Source organism: Abramis brama (genome assembly GCF_963993115.1).
Source record: "Abramis brama genome assembly, chromosome: 2".
Lineage (NCBI taxonomy): Eukaryota > Metazoa > Chordata > Actinopteri > Cypriniformes > Leuciscidae > Abramis > Abramis brama.
In genome coordinates, this window is record NC_139964.1 from 14,943,131 (window position 1) to 14,959,445 (window position 16,315).

General features: G+C 41.8%; 1 protein-coding gene across 4 annotated transcripts in view; it reads left to right on the forward strand.

Moving 5' to 3' along the window:
* The window catches only part of LOC311077766 (hemicentin-1-like), a 68,022-nt gene that overhangs the window by 20,525 nt on the left and 31,182 nt on the right, over nucleotides 1-16,315 (forward strand). For 2 of the 4 annotated variants that reach the window (XM_084106378.1, XM_084106377.1), the window contains exons 5-7: nucleotides 5,571-5,645; nucleotides 8,192-8,278; nucleotides 8,452-8,529. In XM_084106378.1, coding sequence (XP_083962504.1) covers nucleotides 5,571-5,645; nucleotides 8,192-8,278; nucleotides 8,452-8,529 — 240 coding nt within the window. The remainder of the gene's footprint in view (nucleotides 1-5,570; nucleotides 5,646-8,191; nucleotides 8,279-8,451; nucleotides 8,530-16,315) is intronic. The other 2 variants (XM_084106380.1, XM_084106379.1) reach the window with 1 other exon arrangement.

Genomic DNA, 16,315 nt, shown 5'->3' on the forward strand with positions numbered 1-16,315 from the left:
CAATCAACAAATATATTTTTTGCCGCAATGCATGCTGGGGGCCAGCAGAGAACAAAACACATCGATGATTCCCAGCATGCATTGAGGCATGAATAAATTATGCAGCTGAATGATCTTACTATTTTCTTTAATTGCGCTTTTGTTGTGATTTTAAGTAGCCTGTTTTAGGATGTTTAGAGTTGATCTGTTTATCTGAATATTTTATTGTCACTATGTTGAGATTCATTTGCTGATTGTTGATGTCAAGTTATGCTATAAGGCAGGCAAATTACGTAATCAAAACCCTTCACAGACTCAGCAGTTTCAAATGTATGTTCTCTTATAAGCATCCCTTTTTAACAATGTAATCTTTGTACTTATTTGTAATTATAAATATATATTACAAAGTAATCAAAAAGGCAATAAGGTTGTCAAGCTTGAACAAATATAAACCCCAATCAACACACACTATCATAATTGGCTGGTCAGCTGAACTTTATATTCATAACATGTTTTTGTTTTGTTTTGTTTTTTACTTTTCAAAGATCATTTACATCATAACAATGATTGTTCAGGAAATAAAAAAAATTAAATACAGTTTTCCTATTCAGATTATGCTTATTATCAATCCTCAGGACTATAGTTGCCCTAGTAATCGTTGAGATTACTTGTTTTGCAGGGTCATAAAAATGAGCGCACTTGTTGAAAATAAACACAACCACAAATAAAGGTGTCTCTGGTTCCTTACTGGGCCCTATTGGAACTGGAACCACATTAGAACAAGAATTAAATAAAACAAATGTAAATAAATCAAATAAATGAAAGAATGGACAAGTGAATAGCTGACGGCTATTATTATCAAAGTAAAATAAAAATATATAAAAAAAAGCTTAAGTGATCAAGACAACAAGAATTAACTGAAATTGGGAATAATCAATAGCACGAGTGGCCAAACTTTTAATTTGCTTGGACCAGACTCCATAGTGGGTCACAGCTGCTGTGTTCAAGACACACGGTCCCTGTGTGTGTGTCCTTACAAAAGTTTAGTCAACATGCTGATGAAAATCCTCATGACTATAAAAATTCTTCTCTAGCTACACAGTTTACATGTAATTAAATTTAGATTTAATTTACAAGGTAACTGCAAATTTAGCTGACAGCACTCCTAAACTACTCCTAAAATAGTGGCGCTAAAATTCAGCTGGGAAGAATTGAAAGTAAGGAAAGAGAAAGTGAAAAATCATAACCCTGACTGGGGTTAAAGGAAAAGTATGTTAGATCACTTTGCACTGTGCACAGCACAAGCTGTAGATAAAGGCTTCAAGTAAATGATGCTAACCGCTAACTGTAGCAGTTATTATTTAGCTTAGCCTAAGCTGAATGGACGCTAGGTTAGGTTAGCTTAGCCATCTAGGCTGATTTGTTTACAATATGACGTCACGAGTTTGCACTTACTGTGACAAGTCGTTGTCATGGGAACCATGTCAGAGCAATTCAACAGTCTATGCAGAATGTCTGCACATTTTAAATGAGTTATACATGTTTAAACGAGTTCAAATGTGGTGCCTATACTTTGAGTCTTCCAAAAACTAGATGTTACGTTCAGTAAAATGCAAATGTGGTTTGGCATTTGCCAATTTTACTCGAGTAACTCTTTCCTTTACTTTAAACAACTTCTTCTACTTGTTTAAAAGTAAGGAAATAGATTTGCTGTAAGTCGAAGCTTGTCTAAGCATACAAGGTTACGTCCATCTCATGCATAAATATTGACTTTTCAGCGGAGTGGATCAATTTTGATCTCTAGGTAGCTCTGCTTGTAGATGCAGTCAAAATTTAGATGAATTACATCAATCTAACAATAATTTGTAAGGCCTTTACATTGCAGAAAGGGAAGCATCACCCAAGTCTATGCATATATAACACTGTACTGAGATTTCTTCGTCAGAAACAGATGCTGCACTTTGGATTTCTCCAATCAAGCAGAATAATAAATGTCGTTACAGCATGCCGCTGAGTTGAGCTTCTTTTGTCAAACAGACTTATGCTTTAATGCTGAAATTACAGATACTAGTTAAAAATCTAAAACTTTTTCACTTTTAGTAGAGATGTCAATTCCAGCTATCGTTTTATCTGCATTTAAACAAGCCAGTAACCAGTGATCAAAATGCGTATCGCATGTTGCGTCCTATTTGGATCGGGATGATCAAATGCGCACTTTAGGATAACAGTAGTTAAACGAAGGGCCGCTAGGTTTTGTTAGTTTACGCAGCTCAGGTGGTTTGCTTACTATCTGGTGTCGGGTGACGCATGCCCTATTTAAAGTTAGTATGTCATGTGACAAGTCATTGTCATGGAAACGAATATGCAGCAGTGCCAATTTTAACCAGAAGGTGGCAAATGTCTGTATGGTTCGAAAGCAGTGCATAGCAGAACATATGCAGTCAAGATTTTCTTTAAATCAGTAAAATTCAATTTTTTTCTAATGCAGCTTCCTGCTTCTTTTGAGCACACATTTTCATCTACTTTAAAAGTTCTATGTCCTATGCTGACTATGAACTTTGTAGCAGCGGCTTGCATTATGGTCGTGCTGTGCGCCTTCTGATCTTTGCAGTTCAATGTCAATGGGGTTTAGGATTTGTGTTAAAGGCATTCTGCGTCAAGTCACGCATTGTTGAGTGGGCATTGCGTGGAGCGGCCAGAAATGGTGACTAACTGGTTTTGGAGGAAAAGGTTCTTGGAGCTGGTGTTTTCCTCTGTCACAGGTTTGTTGCACGCTCCAGGGTAAACTCGTTCGGAGTCTGGGTAGTAGCATAGGCACCTTTAGGTCTGTTTGGTGTCTGTGCAGTGCCCAGTCTGCATTCAGACTCTTAAGTCTGAGAATCAGACTTCCATCAGGGAGGATGTGTCGAGACTGAGACTATCGCGAGACTGTGGGTGAGAACCAACATGGCAGCGCTCTGAACGCAAACACCAGATTACTATCAATTGAACGCAAACGCAAACACTGGATTACTATCAACTTCACTCATTTTATCAAAACAACTTTCACTATACTGGATAACCAATCTTGTCAAGACCCGGATAACATGTTCAACTTCATCGACAGCTATTTCTACAATCTGGACATGGTCAGAACCAAACAGGAAAATACGCAAACGGGATTCATCCACCGAAACAGATGAGGAAACCACAGTCGAGGTCAGTGTACTCACATCCATAAACTCCAAACTTGCCATACTCGAACTCAGGGCCGGCGATTGCTATAGGCGAACTAGGCGGTTGCCTAGGGCGACAAATATGTTGGGGGCGCGGCCGCCCTCTAGGGTCGCCGTTACGTTACGTTACGTTAGGCAAGTGGCAGCTGCTGGCGCGTTGATGAAGAAAATGAAGCGGGCTAATAAACCCTCCGGTGCAAAAGACCACTATTTCGGATAACGTATGCATGCTAGTTATGAAAAGTACAGTTGCTCTCTACTCTACATTAATTATAACTAGCAGGCTCATACACACACAGTAACCATTATGCTGATAGCGGTGTTGACGTGGTGTTCACCCTTCTGTACAGTTCCCCTCTAGGAATATACTAAAATATGTTTTTTTTTAATTGGCCATGGTCAGATGCACTCGGGCAATATTTGCAGAGGCCGGGACCTGCTGGAGAAAGGACACCTGATCATTCATGTTCTCCTCTCTCTGAACTTTGAAAGTACAACTTGTCAGGTCCGGGTTGAGGAAGGAGACAAGCCAAGCGAAGTACCAAAATAACAAAGGTTTATTAACAGGATGAAACTCAAAACAAACAAGAAAACAATGGTGCACAAACAATAACCACAAAGACTGAAGGAACACACAGGACTTAGTGACCCTTCGGGTGGCCATGGCGGTGAGGACCCTTTGGGGGGCCATGGCGAAGAGGACTTATAGACACTGGACTTATAGACCCCCCCCCCCAAAAAAAATTCCTTCGGGAAATTATCAGGTTTTGACACTGGGCTGGATGAGGCAGGGCGCGAAAGCGGCTCTGAGCTGGACAGGACCAGTGACGAAGGCGGATCTGGGCTGGACAGGACCAGCGGCTAGGAGGGCTCTGAGCTGGACAGGACCAGCAGCGAAGAGGGCTCTGAGCTGGACAGGACCAGCGGTGAAAACGCCTTTGGGAAGACTGGCTCTGGCTCTTGCTTGAAGACTGGCTCTGGCTCGACAGGGCAGGCGACTTCTTGACTCGGAACTAGACTCGGGACTGGACTCGGGACTGGACTCGGGACTGGACTCGGGACTGGACTCGGGACTGGACTCGGAACTGGACTCGGAACTGGATCTGGCCTCTCTGGGCCAACAACTGTCTCAGGCTCGGCGGGCATGACGCAAACTGCCTTGGCTTCGGCAGATCTGGCGTGAAGTGCGGGCTCGGCTGGACTCGGAACTGGATCTGGCCTCTCTGGGCCAACAATTGTCTCAGGCTCGGCGGGCATGATGCAAACTGCCTTGGCTTCGGCAGATCTGGCATGAAGTGCGGGCTCGGCTGGACTCGGAACTGGACTCTGAACTGGATCTGGCCTCTCTGGGCCAACAACTGGCTCAGGCTCGGCGGGTATGACGCTCTCAGTCTCAGGCGTGGCGGGCATGACGCAAACTGCCTTGGCTTCGGCAGATCTGGCGTGAAGTGTGGGCTCGGCTGGACTCAGAACTGGAGTACAGGCTCGGCTGGACTGGCGTGAAGTGCAAGCGCGGCTGGACTGGCGTGAAGTGCAGGCTCGGCTGGAATGGCATGAAGTGCAGGCTCGGCTGGACTGGCGTGAAGTGCAGGCTCGGCTGGAATGGCGTGAAGTGCAGGTTCGGCTGGACTGGCGTTAAGTGCAGGCTCGGCTGGACTGGCGTGAAGTGCAGGCTCGGCTGGAATGGCGAAATGCAACAGATCGCGGCTATCCCGAGCCAAAGCCGCGATCTGTCCAGCGAGCTCCCAGCTCATGATGTGGTCGGTTATTCTGTCAGGTCCGGGTTGAGGAAAGAGACAAGCCAAGCGAAGTACCAAAATAACAAAGATTTATTAACAGGATGAAACTCAAAACAAACAAGAAACAGTGTGCTGGTGCACAAACAATAACCGACAAAGACTGAAGGAGCACACAGGATTTAAATACACAATGAAACAGATCAGGGAAATAAGACACAGCTGGGGCAAAACAAACGAGATAACTAAATGAGGTGATTAACAGGGCACAGGTGAGACAGATGAATTAATGAACTGAATACAAATCACAAAACAGTCCAAACACAAACAGAAACGTGACACAACTAGTACTATTGTTGCTGTTTTTGTTATTGTTATTATTATTAGCAATTAGTACTTTTATAATCACATCACATTAATACTACTAATTGTAATCAGTAGTATTATTTAGCCTTGTAGCAGCCTAATAGATTAGTAATAATAGTAGTGGTGGTAGTAATTGTAATTTATCTACTACAAGTTACATGGTCAGAGATAAAATGTATTTGTACAATGCAACTATGTGGTAGGATAATAGAAATGACCAAATGCAATTGTGTAACAAACAGCTAGGATGAACTCTGTGTTTAAATACATACAGCTGCAGGAGTAGGGACATACAGTAGTGGTACTCCAGGGACCAGTGACCAGGCCAGGAACACACAGCCTGCATCAAGTGAGTCTATTTAATAGTATTTATTCAAGCCACATCCATACTTTAAAGTACAATAGAAAAAGGTTAGCATGTTAGCTTGTTTTCTTAAAGGGTTAGTTCACCCAAAAATGAAAATTCTGTCAGTAATTACTCACCCTCATGTTGTTCCAACCATGCAAGTCTTTCGTCCATCTTCGGATCAGAGTATGTGAGCGGTGCGGAGTGGGAGCGGAGTTGTGTGATTTTGCCAGAAGCGAGGAGCGGATTTTTTTAATGTCGGAGCGTTGTGATTTTCTCTCGCTCCAAAAACGCTCCAGTATCGCTCAGGACCAAACCACTATGAGGCAACGGAGGGGGACTCAAAATGTTTCTAATCATATTTTGCACTTGTTTGCATTTTTATTGTTTTACTAGTACTTTCACAAACATTTATATAACGTATATATCATGTAATTAATTTTACACATGCTTTTAATGATATTTTACCGACCCCCTCGTGATTTCTACCTGTGCAACTCTATTATATGATGGACGATTTTATAAGGCCCTGCCTGTTTACACGAGAACGCTCGCGGGTGAAAACGTAAAAATATTTTATCAGATGTGCCTTTTGTTTAGACGGCGACGGCGTTTTTGGGGCTTAAAAACGCAGAAAAAGTGAAACCACCCTCCAGAGTGGAAATCTTAAAAACACTCCACCGTCGTGTTTCCGTCTAAACGGGCTAGACAGTGACGGCACCGATCAGTGCTTCACATTGCCACTGAGTGCATACTAGGCTACATTGAATTTCACACACTTTTGCGTCACCATATGCACGCAGATTTCCCTCCCATAATGGTCGTCTAAACGCAGAATAAAAGTTATTACTTTTGCGTTTTCTCTTCAGATCGTTTCCGAAATATTACCGTGAAGAAGGGGAAACAATATAAATGTATTGTAAAAGGTAGTGATGACAAAGGAGAACGCGAGTGCGGGGAGGTGATTACAATGTCAAAAGATTCCTTGTGATTCCTATTTTGCTTTGTTTTAAAGTGAGCTAAAGGATAGCCTAATTTATTGGTTTAGGGCTGTTCAAAATTCCAATAAAGTACGTGGATGTTCTTCTCTTAGTACTCCGTATTCATTTTACAGTACATGCATCTTCTGATCAGAGGTTAGTGTTATTTAAAAAAAAAAAAGAATAAAAATTTACCGTGGAGCGAAAACGGAGCGAGACGTATTAAGGGCGGAGTGGGGAGTGAGCGAGGAGCGGAAAATTGTACACCCAGAGCTCCGCTCACATACTCTGCTTCGGATCACAAATTAAGATATTTTTGATGAAATCTGGCAGCTTTCTCACTCCTCCATAGGCTTTCAGAGGGACCCAAACTCGCCGGCCCAGAATAGTTGTTAAAAACATCGTTAAAATAGTCCATTGACTACAGTGGCTCTACATTAAGTTTATCATGCGACGACAAAACTTTTTGTGTGGAAAAACAACAAAAATAACGACTTTATCCAACTATTAGTGTTCTTCAATGTGGGCCTCTGACGAGAGTTCATGGGAGCACCAGGACGCATGTGCGAGAACTGAGATTACGGCGTTCTTCTTCTTCTACTACTTGTTACTGGCTGCTCACTCCTTGGGAGTATTACCGCCATCTACAGTACAAGATGACGTCCCGACTAGAGTCCTGCACGGGTTTGGGTACCCGACGGGTGACCCGGAAATTTTGTGTGTCGGATACGGGTGCAAACGTATGCATATTTTTAGGAACACATCTACAAAAATATGCCTGTATTTCAAGTTGATAAAATACTTTAAAATCCACATCAGTTTATTTGTGCCCACGCACCACACCCTCCTAGGAATCTATAACGTTACCTACTTTCAATTTTAAAAATTCCTCATAACCGCGCGCGCGATCTGGTTGCACTGCAGTCGTCGAGATGGATGCTGAGGAGTTGAAGAAAAGAATAGCTAGTGGAGATTGTAAAGTTGACGACAATACATCATCAAAAGTCAAGTCCAGTGTGTGGGAGAAATTTGGAGTTATCTGAAGAAAACAATGAAAGGCTTTGCTGCATGCATTTTCGTGTTGGATTACAGCTGCAAATGTGGAACTTCATCGGCGAGGAAGCACGCAGATAACTGGTAACAAACCAAGCAGTTCTATCGAACAGTATTTTTCAAATGTAACACTGTTAAGTATGTGTGAGGTGCAAGGCGTGTTTGAACCCAAAATTGTCTGATGTAGGGTAGACGAAACTGCGTGGCAGATATAGTGCTGTAGCCGCGTCTGTTAGGTTACTCAGTTTTGTGGTAACGTTAGCCATGTTCTTCATGTACCGGCCTTTTGACAGCTTCGGCTGAAGTTGTCCTTGTGTTAATTGTGGTTATAACTTCTGTATGACCTGGCAATAATTGTTATTGTGTCTATAATGTGATTGTGATTTTATTTCGTGTGCGGGTCGGGTGTCGGTTCTATTTTAAGCGGGTCAGGTCGGGTGCGGCCTTTAAAGATGTTCAACCACATTCATCATTTCACTCACTGCTTGTCTGGCTATACAATATGCTTGTATACAGGTGAAGGGACACCCAGGACCACATCAAGCACTCAGGGCACCAGTGAAAGACAGACGACTGAGACCAGGGACACGAAGCCTGAAGGAAGTTAGTCATTTGAATAACTAATTTAAGCTTACAACCATCTGACAATATGTACTAGAAGATAATGAAAACACATGGAAATCACAATAACATCCCATCCCTATGAATCTAATTACAACCACAGTTTTAGTAATTTTCACTAATTTAATTTAACACCACTGATCTGGCTGTTGCAGGTGAAGGGGCCACATATAGCATTCCAGGCACCAGTGAAACACAGACCACTGAGACCAGGGATACTCAGCCTGAAGCAAGTAAGACCCTTGAATACCGTTTATTCAACCACAATTTAAAACTTCAGTGACTTGTTTCCAAGTAAACACTGACATTCCTCATTAATTAATCTCAAACACTACTGGTCTATTATACTCTATATGCTGGTCTATAGTATATCTTCCTTCTTCCTTAAGTTTATTACTTAATTTGGTAAATATCCTCGAACATTCTTTGTAGCATTTGTGTATGAACAATTTATTACTGTTGATCCTAATTTGCTTGTTGAAGTGTTGCAGTGACTATAAAATAGTCAGGGGGCCAATTCTGAAAAGGGCTTCCGTTAAGACTTTTGCGGACATGTTTTGGTACAAGCAGTCCCCCTATTTTTTTAGTTAGAAGACACCCATAGGTAAGATATTAGGGTGGTTGTCAAGCTGTTTTTTTTGTGTGTGTGACTTGTACAAGCAATTTCAGGCCAATTTTTTGGTTTCCTGCTCAACACGACATGCCAACAGTAAATGTTGAATATCTCCACAACCACAAGGACCATATTCATAAATATGGTATCAAATGAAAGCCAGCACTCATGGGATGTCTGCTGAAGTGTCAGAATGAACATTTATTGTACAGTGTAAGAGACAACAGAACTAGAACATGAAGAAAAACAATCTCCGCCTAAAGAGAACCAGTTTTCAAAGTGAATATCAGCTTGGAAACATAACCTAGTACCCCAAAACCTCTATCAATCAGTGTCCTTATCTATGGGAATGAGTCAAGCCAAGTTTAACCCTTTAGAACCTGAAGCTAAAAAAGGGCGTTTTCACATATTTTGTTTTTTTGACTGTAGAATTATAAGACAATGTGCTATCCTCAAATGCAAGGTGTCCTTTTTTTCAGAAAACATCTGGCTTTCAATAAATTACAGTTATTGCCCCTTACTGTGTGTGGTGAGTTTGAAAATAGTTTAAATACACAATTTTTTTAAAAAACGGGAATACATGTTACTGTTTTTTATTTAGGAAAAATCAGAAGAACCCTGAACGAAAGAATCTAACATGTTAAACTTGAAGAATAAACTATAATACATATGTACAAGTTTTTTTGTGACACTGGGTTGCAGAGTTTTCACTCAGGAGCCTTTTTCGTTACCCCAGTTCTCCAGGCGTTTTTGATCCTTCACTCAGGCATTCAAATGTGGTGCTCTCTAAAGCAGTTCCTTTCAAGCTGCAAGCATAGGCCCACATCACACTCCTGGCACTTCCATGGGGTGCTCTTTCTGCATCGTATGCAACGACGCCGACCCATGCTGGCCCTCTGTGATTGGTCCTGAATGTCACGCACAGGAACAGGCAGATGATCGCATCTCTCTTTGGGGCTGCCATCTAGGGGAACGCCTATGAGCTGAGCAGCCAGAAGCTCCTGAAAGTTTTGCCGTGTCATGGGCTTGTCCTGGGAAATGGCACACAGCTCCTTGTGTAAAATGAAGCTGTTGGTCGCTGCAATATCCAGGAAGTGCTGAAAAATTGTCATGTACCACTTCCGTGTTTTACGGTGCACAGACTGTGTTCCCAGCATCTGGTCAGAGGTGTCAACTCCCCCCATGTACTTATTGTACTGTTGAACTGCTGTTGGCCTGGGAACAGGGACCCTCTGTTTTTGCCCATCCTCTGTTGTCTGCCACCTCAGCACTGTCTCCCCACTGTACACTGTGTGGACAGTTGTGCACATGGACACCTCTCTTGTGTCCATCCACTTCACAAACAAAAGGTCATCATCTCTGATCCAGCGAATGCAGCCTTTTGGTGACCTTTTGTTCAAGGCATTTTGTTTGGTGAAAGGAACACCAACTCTTCCTTCTCGATATGTCCCACATGCACCTAATCCCTGCTGGTGCAGGTGTCGAAAGAGGAGAGGGCTTGTGTAGAAATTGTCGCAGTAAACGATATAGCCTGATCCCAGGTAGTCTCGGTTTACCAGTGATGCAACAACATCAAAAGACAGGCCTTTCCCAGATGAAAATTTCGACTTACCGGTGTAAATTTTGAAGTCAATGGTGTAACCGTTGACATCTGCCATCACAAAAAGTTTTATACCCCACTTTGTTGGCTTTGCCTTCATATATTGTTTATTGTTAAAGCTTGTAGGGAGAGACAGTGCAATGCTGCACAAGTTATAATACTTTAATGTCGAGGCGCAAATTTAGAACTGTAGATGGTGGTCTATGGTGCTATTTGACTTAATTAGTGTACCAGGTTGTAACACAAATTATATTTAATTGACATATCACTATAGTTATTAATTCCATCCTAACAAAACTGCTCTCTCACTTCTTTAGGGTTAGGGGTTAGTAACTAGTTAGTAGTAATAACTATGTAATAGTCTTATGGCAAAGGTATGTTTTTCCCCATCAAAGCAGTGGCACTCAGGTTGGCAGCCAACAGACCATGTCCATGTGCTCAGTCATGTCCTGTTGGAAAGCACTCACACACCACTGTGTGTCTCTGTCAGGAAAACATTACTTACTTTAGAGTCATCTTTGAGTAAATTATGTCATGTATTTTCTGAATTGGCTTTTAATCATTTACTTCTGTAATTGGCATGATACATATTTACCTGACAAATAAATGTTACATCTTGATTTATTCTGAAGTTTTAGAAATCATTCATTTTAGTAGATTAATGTGTAGTCTGGTGTTTCCGCAAATCTTTGTCCAGGATAGATCAAACTGAAGGCACTTTGAATGGAGCATGGGGCACATCTTAGGAAGACCTTCTGATTTCTGACTATCTCCTGACTTAGCATGTTGTACGCTGCAAATATTATAAAAAATTACACCTATGGGTCTGCAGTGAGCGGCTGCATAGGGTAAAATACTTGCACTGCACCCTCTGACTATTTCAGGACTGGCTAGTTTGTGATCGTGGGCGCACCTTCGCGACGTGACGTCTCAAAGTGACACTAGGTCCGTAATGAACGAATATTTGAAATTATGAGATGCCCAGAATAATTAAAGATCTAAATTAATTCATAATCAATATTTATGATTATTTTCTAATCAGAAACACAATCTAAATTTGATTATCGTTTGAAATTGGAGTCAGATTACGCATAGAGCTAAAGTAATACTAAAACTAAATTCCAATAAATTAAGTGAACTTCACTGGAGCGCTGAAAAGACATGCACGCTTTAAACCTTCACCAGGCCGTTGGATTCCGTCGTTGGGCCAATGGATGGTCCTTACACCTTCATGTGCCAACCACAACTGGTTGGTGAGGGCAACTGTGGATGGGTCACTAGTGACTGTTTCCAAACCTTTGTTTGATAGTGGGCCCTCATGAGGTGCAGAGACAAGGCATGCTGAGTTGGTGGTAAAGTATCCACATTGGCTTTCACTTTCCGAAACAGGGCACAGCGAACATCATGGAATGAAGTGCTGGTCGTTTTTGGATCATACAGTTTGCAGACAAACTGTTCTGCTGAGGATAGAATAGCTGGACTTAGTACTTCATCCTCACCAAAGTTGTGGAGAAGATGAGGGCACTGCTGGAACACTTTCCACGCCATCCTTTTTCCTGACAGGGAAAATATCCCTGTCAGGCTTCACACACTTGGATTTGAGTTTTCCAAGTTTGCTGTCTGTTCTGTAAAGATTTGAGAATGTTTTGAGTTTTCTTTTAGTGAGGTTGTTATGGAAGTTTGTGTTCATTGTGCTCATTCTTTTTTTCACCAGCTCAGTTACCATTTGTTTCCCAGACTCTGCAGCATTTGTTAGGTCATTCAGTATATCTTCTGAAGCAACATCACCGGTTGTCACAGACACCAACTCATAGATATTCTCCAGTTGGAAGACATGGTATCTCTGGAATTGGTCTACAAGTTGAATGACATCATCATTATCCCTTCTGAGTCTTGATGGAAGGCAGTCTTTGTGGTTGTCTTCATCATCTTCTCCATCATGTGTCAGTCCAAACAGGGATCTAGTGTCCTGTGCTAAAGATGCACGTTCATTGTAGGTGATGGACCAACGGTTTCTAGCAGTCTTATTTCGAGTGATGCCTACCAATCCTCCAGCAACCTTTCCGGTTTTGTTGATGTGCTCAAGGCAAAGATCAAATGGCACCTTGTTGAAGCTGTCTTTGGCTACAAAATCACCATCTAAGAAGGTAGACCTGGTAGACCTGTGGTGCCGTCTGTGCCAGATGTTCCATGTCTGCTATGAATACAGCACTCCATCTTGTGTAGTGGGTGTGATCATATGCAGCAAACCAGGCAAAAAAAAAAAAAAAAAGAATACTTTATGATGGCTTGTTCCAGCTGCTGGTAGTGCCACAGCCAAAGCCAAAACGCAGTGCCACTCTGGGCTGGTTGTGACCCAGATCAGATAGTCTATCTTGATGGTGCACACTCATCAAAGACTGCAGGTGAACGTCAATGTCTCGTAGGTAGGCGTGGACGTTTTGGTCTTTGAGTTGTCACTACACGTGTTGTTTCAGGATTCGTCTGAATCAATCCTTTTCCTTCTGCGGCTTCAGAAGCTTCCAGGAAACCGTCCGTTGACGTGTTAAGCAGAGGGGTTTGTTTCCCCCCTTGGTAACTCTGTGCTTGGCTGGGGGAGGTTTCCCTGCTGAATGCAAGTTTAGCAGGATACATCTTCTTGTGGGGTCCATTTGCAGGTGGTTGGACTGTTGCAGTTCTGTTCAGGACCCCCCTTGTGTTTGTCTATGATGTTACAGCATTGCTGAGTCAGTGTTTGGACTTCAGCTCTGGCTGGACACTGATGGCTTTAGCGTCTCTCTTGGAATTCTGTGGCTGGCAGCGTTAGTTCATTTACCTCCTGTTTGAGGCCTGCGGGAGCGTGGCCAAGGAGAAGATGATGCTGGTCAGCTCTTGGTGTCTCAGGCTGGGTGTCCAACGTCCGCTTTCGTTGTCGTCCAACGGTTCCCTTCTCTGCCTCGGCAGGTCGTTGTCTGCTTCAGGCTGGAGGATGTCGAGGACGCTGCTCTGCCGGGTCTCCAGGTGGTCCTGGTGGGTGGTAGAGCTGGATGTTTGAGGCCTACTGGCATACTTGTGGGAACACGAGAGGAGTGGCAAAGGCAAATGCAAGTTTCTACAGAGGTGGTAAGCTCTGTGGGAGAACAGCTATGTGGGCCATTAAAATTAGTGTTGGTGAGCACACAACAAAAGGGGGTTTGAGTATCTTAGTTGACGTGCTTTAAGCAGCGTTGACTGATGACTGGACTACATGTCATAAAACTATTACTCAAAAACTGATGGTTATTTTCACATGTTATACTACGAGACTAACAAATAGAGCAAAACCAAAATAGAAATATTAGAAATCAGAAAGGAAAGGAAAGGGAAGGAAGGAGTGTTTTACCTATTTAAGTTTAGCTAGGAGACATAGGTAAACAGGTGTCACGTATGGGTTAAGCTTCTGTTAGACGAAGCTAGCAGGGACACATCAAACATCAAGGTCAAAAGAAGAAGAACAGCGGGAAGTGTCTCCCGTTCTGTCTACCGTACTTTATGTACTTATAGCTTGGTGCTAAGGAGTGAGGAGGGGTAAAGCACAGACAGGTATTAGAATACTAATGACCTGGGTAGTTACGGAAACAACAGTTGCTAGAGCTACTGTAATCCTATAGAGAGAGGGAAGATGTTGATCGTAAATAACTAAGATAAGGTATAAGTAAAGGTAGAATGTCCTCATAGCTTAAAAAAAAAAAAACACTAAAGGAAAGGGAAACAATTGATTTAGTTAAATTTCAAATTTAGTTAAACTTTATTTAGCTCAAAATAAAGAGTAAACAGGGAGTGTCCTCATAGCCCTGGTAACTAAAAGGGAAATTGAATAAGCAAATTGATTTAATTAAATTCCAAATTTAATTAAATTCAACTTAACTGAATAGGAATATTCAGGCTCAACAGGTGTAAATACACAAACTAAAATAGAGGTAGACTTATGTCGAAATAAATGAAACACAAATAAAAACCAAGGTATCTGTGTTTCAACTAAAATTGAAACCAAAAGGGAGGGGGTCGAGAGAGAGAGAGAGAGAGAGAGAGAGAGAGAGAGAGACAGAGAGAGACAGAGAGAGAGAGAGAGAGAGGACAGAGTAGTTTAAACCGCCTCTGAGACATGCTCCATGAAGCTCTGAAACCAGTGTGAATCATTTGTCTCAAATCAGTGATTCTGATCGTGTATCAGACTGCTAAAGTCACAGGATTTCAGTAAACGGGCTTCGTTGCGCGTCATAGCTGTTTCGAAATTATTCTAAATTTCAACGGTTCGTGAACCAGTGTGTATTTGATTTCTATGTGATCTTGTATCACTTTTATAGATTCGTACACATTTAATGACGCATTTGATAAAAGGAAGAGGCGAACTTAACAGTCTCTTATTGGTCTAATTGACAAAGCTTTCATAAAACGAGCCCTACAGTTTACTAAGATATCGTGCCTTGAAAGACACCTCATATTAAACAGTATTAAATAGTTTGTGCATTGCTATTACATGCTTACACCTTTGATCAAACCTTTGCGATTGGTTTGTGAAAAGTGTTTCGAGTTGAATTTTCTCTACACTTACACTGTTCTGACCAGCAGGGGTCACCAACGAGGGCGCTTCAAAACAAAGAATCATTTGTGACGCAATTGACTCCTTTGATTCAAAGCATCGAGGAGCTTTGATTCTTGTTACTCGTGTTCAAATCACTATCCCTTTGTTTCAAGGGCCAAGGCCCAAAGTCTTTAATCTTTAGTTTGAAGGTTACACTTTACATTCACACATGTCTAAGTTTTAGCCGGCGCTAAAAGCTATCCGTCGAGATATAGGGCTTTAACTTGTATGTGTGTAGGGTTGCTCGGGAGCAAGCTTTACACAAGGGTCTGTGAGGTTTTGTGCTGTTATCAGATTGTCAAAGTGCCTGCCTGCACTTCCCGGTGTCATGTGTTGCTAAGAGACCCATGCCAACCAACAACACAAATCGAAAGGAGCAGCGTTCGGGTTGCGATGAAGGTTTGCAATGAGAACTCCAGTTTAAACACATGAAGTTGCATGCTAGTGATGCAACTCTTTCATAAATAAAAACAGCACAGTCCCTTTACAGACAATCAAATCAAATCAAATCAAATCAAGTATATTTGTATAGCGCTTTTCACAATACAGATTGTATCAAAGCAGCTTCACAGTATTAAAATAAAATAATACAACAAAGTTTGTTTCTAGTGGAATTTATTGATTGATAGAATAAAATTAAATATCCCCAAAATATCCCCAACTGAGCAAGCCAAAGGCAACAATGGCAAATTACTAGTTAGCTAGGCTAGCATTTATACCACTAATTCGACGTGATTGTTTCATATGTGCGGTTCAGCGGTTTAATATGAATACAATGACGTAACGAATAATAATAAGGCCTTAATCGGTGATTGAGGAGCATCGCTCAATCACCTTCAAAAAAGCTGAAAATAGGGATTTCTTCGCCCAATGATCAGATTAATTTGTTCTGGTACCATCTATACATGCGGCTAATCTGAGATTTCTTCGTCAGAGAAGGCTTACGCTCGATTTTGAACTGAAATTAGGATTGCTTCGCTAATATCAGGAATTTCTTATCGTACGATTTAAAGTTCTGGTACCATTTATACGCGCAGCTAATATGAGATTTCTTCGTCAGAGAAGGCTTACGCTCGATTTAAAACTGAAATTAGAATTGCTTCGCTAAAATCAGAAGTTTCTTATCGTACGATTTAAACATGCCTTATAGCATTGAGAAACTTTCTGCCATTCGTAGGAAGGCATATTCGAGCTATAGTTTTG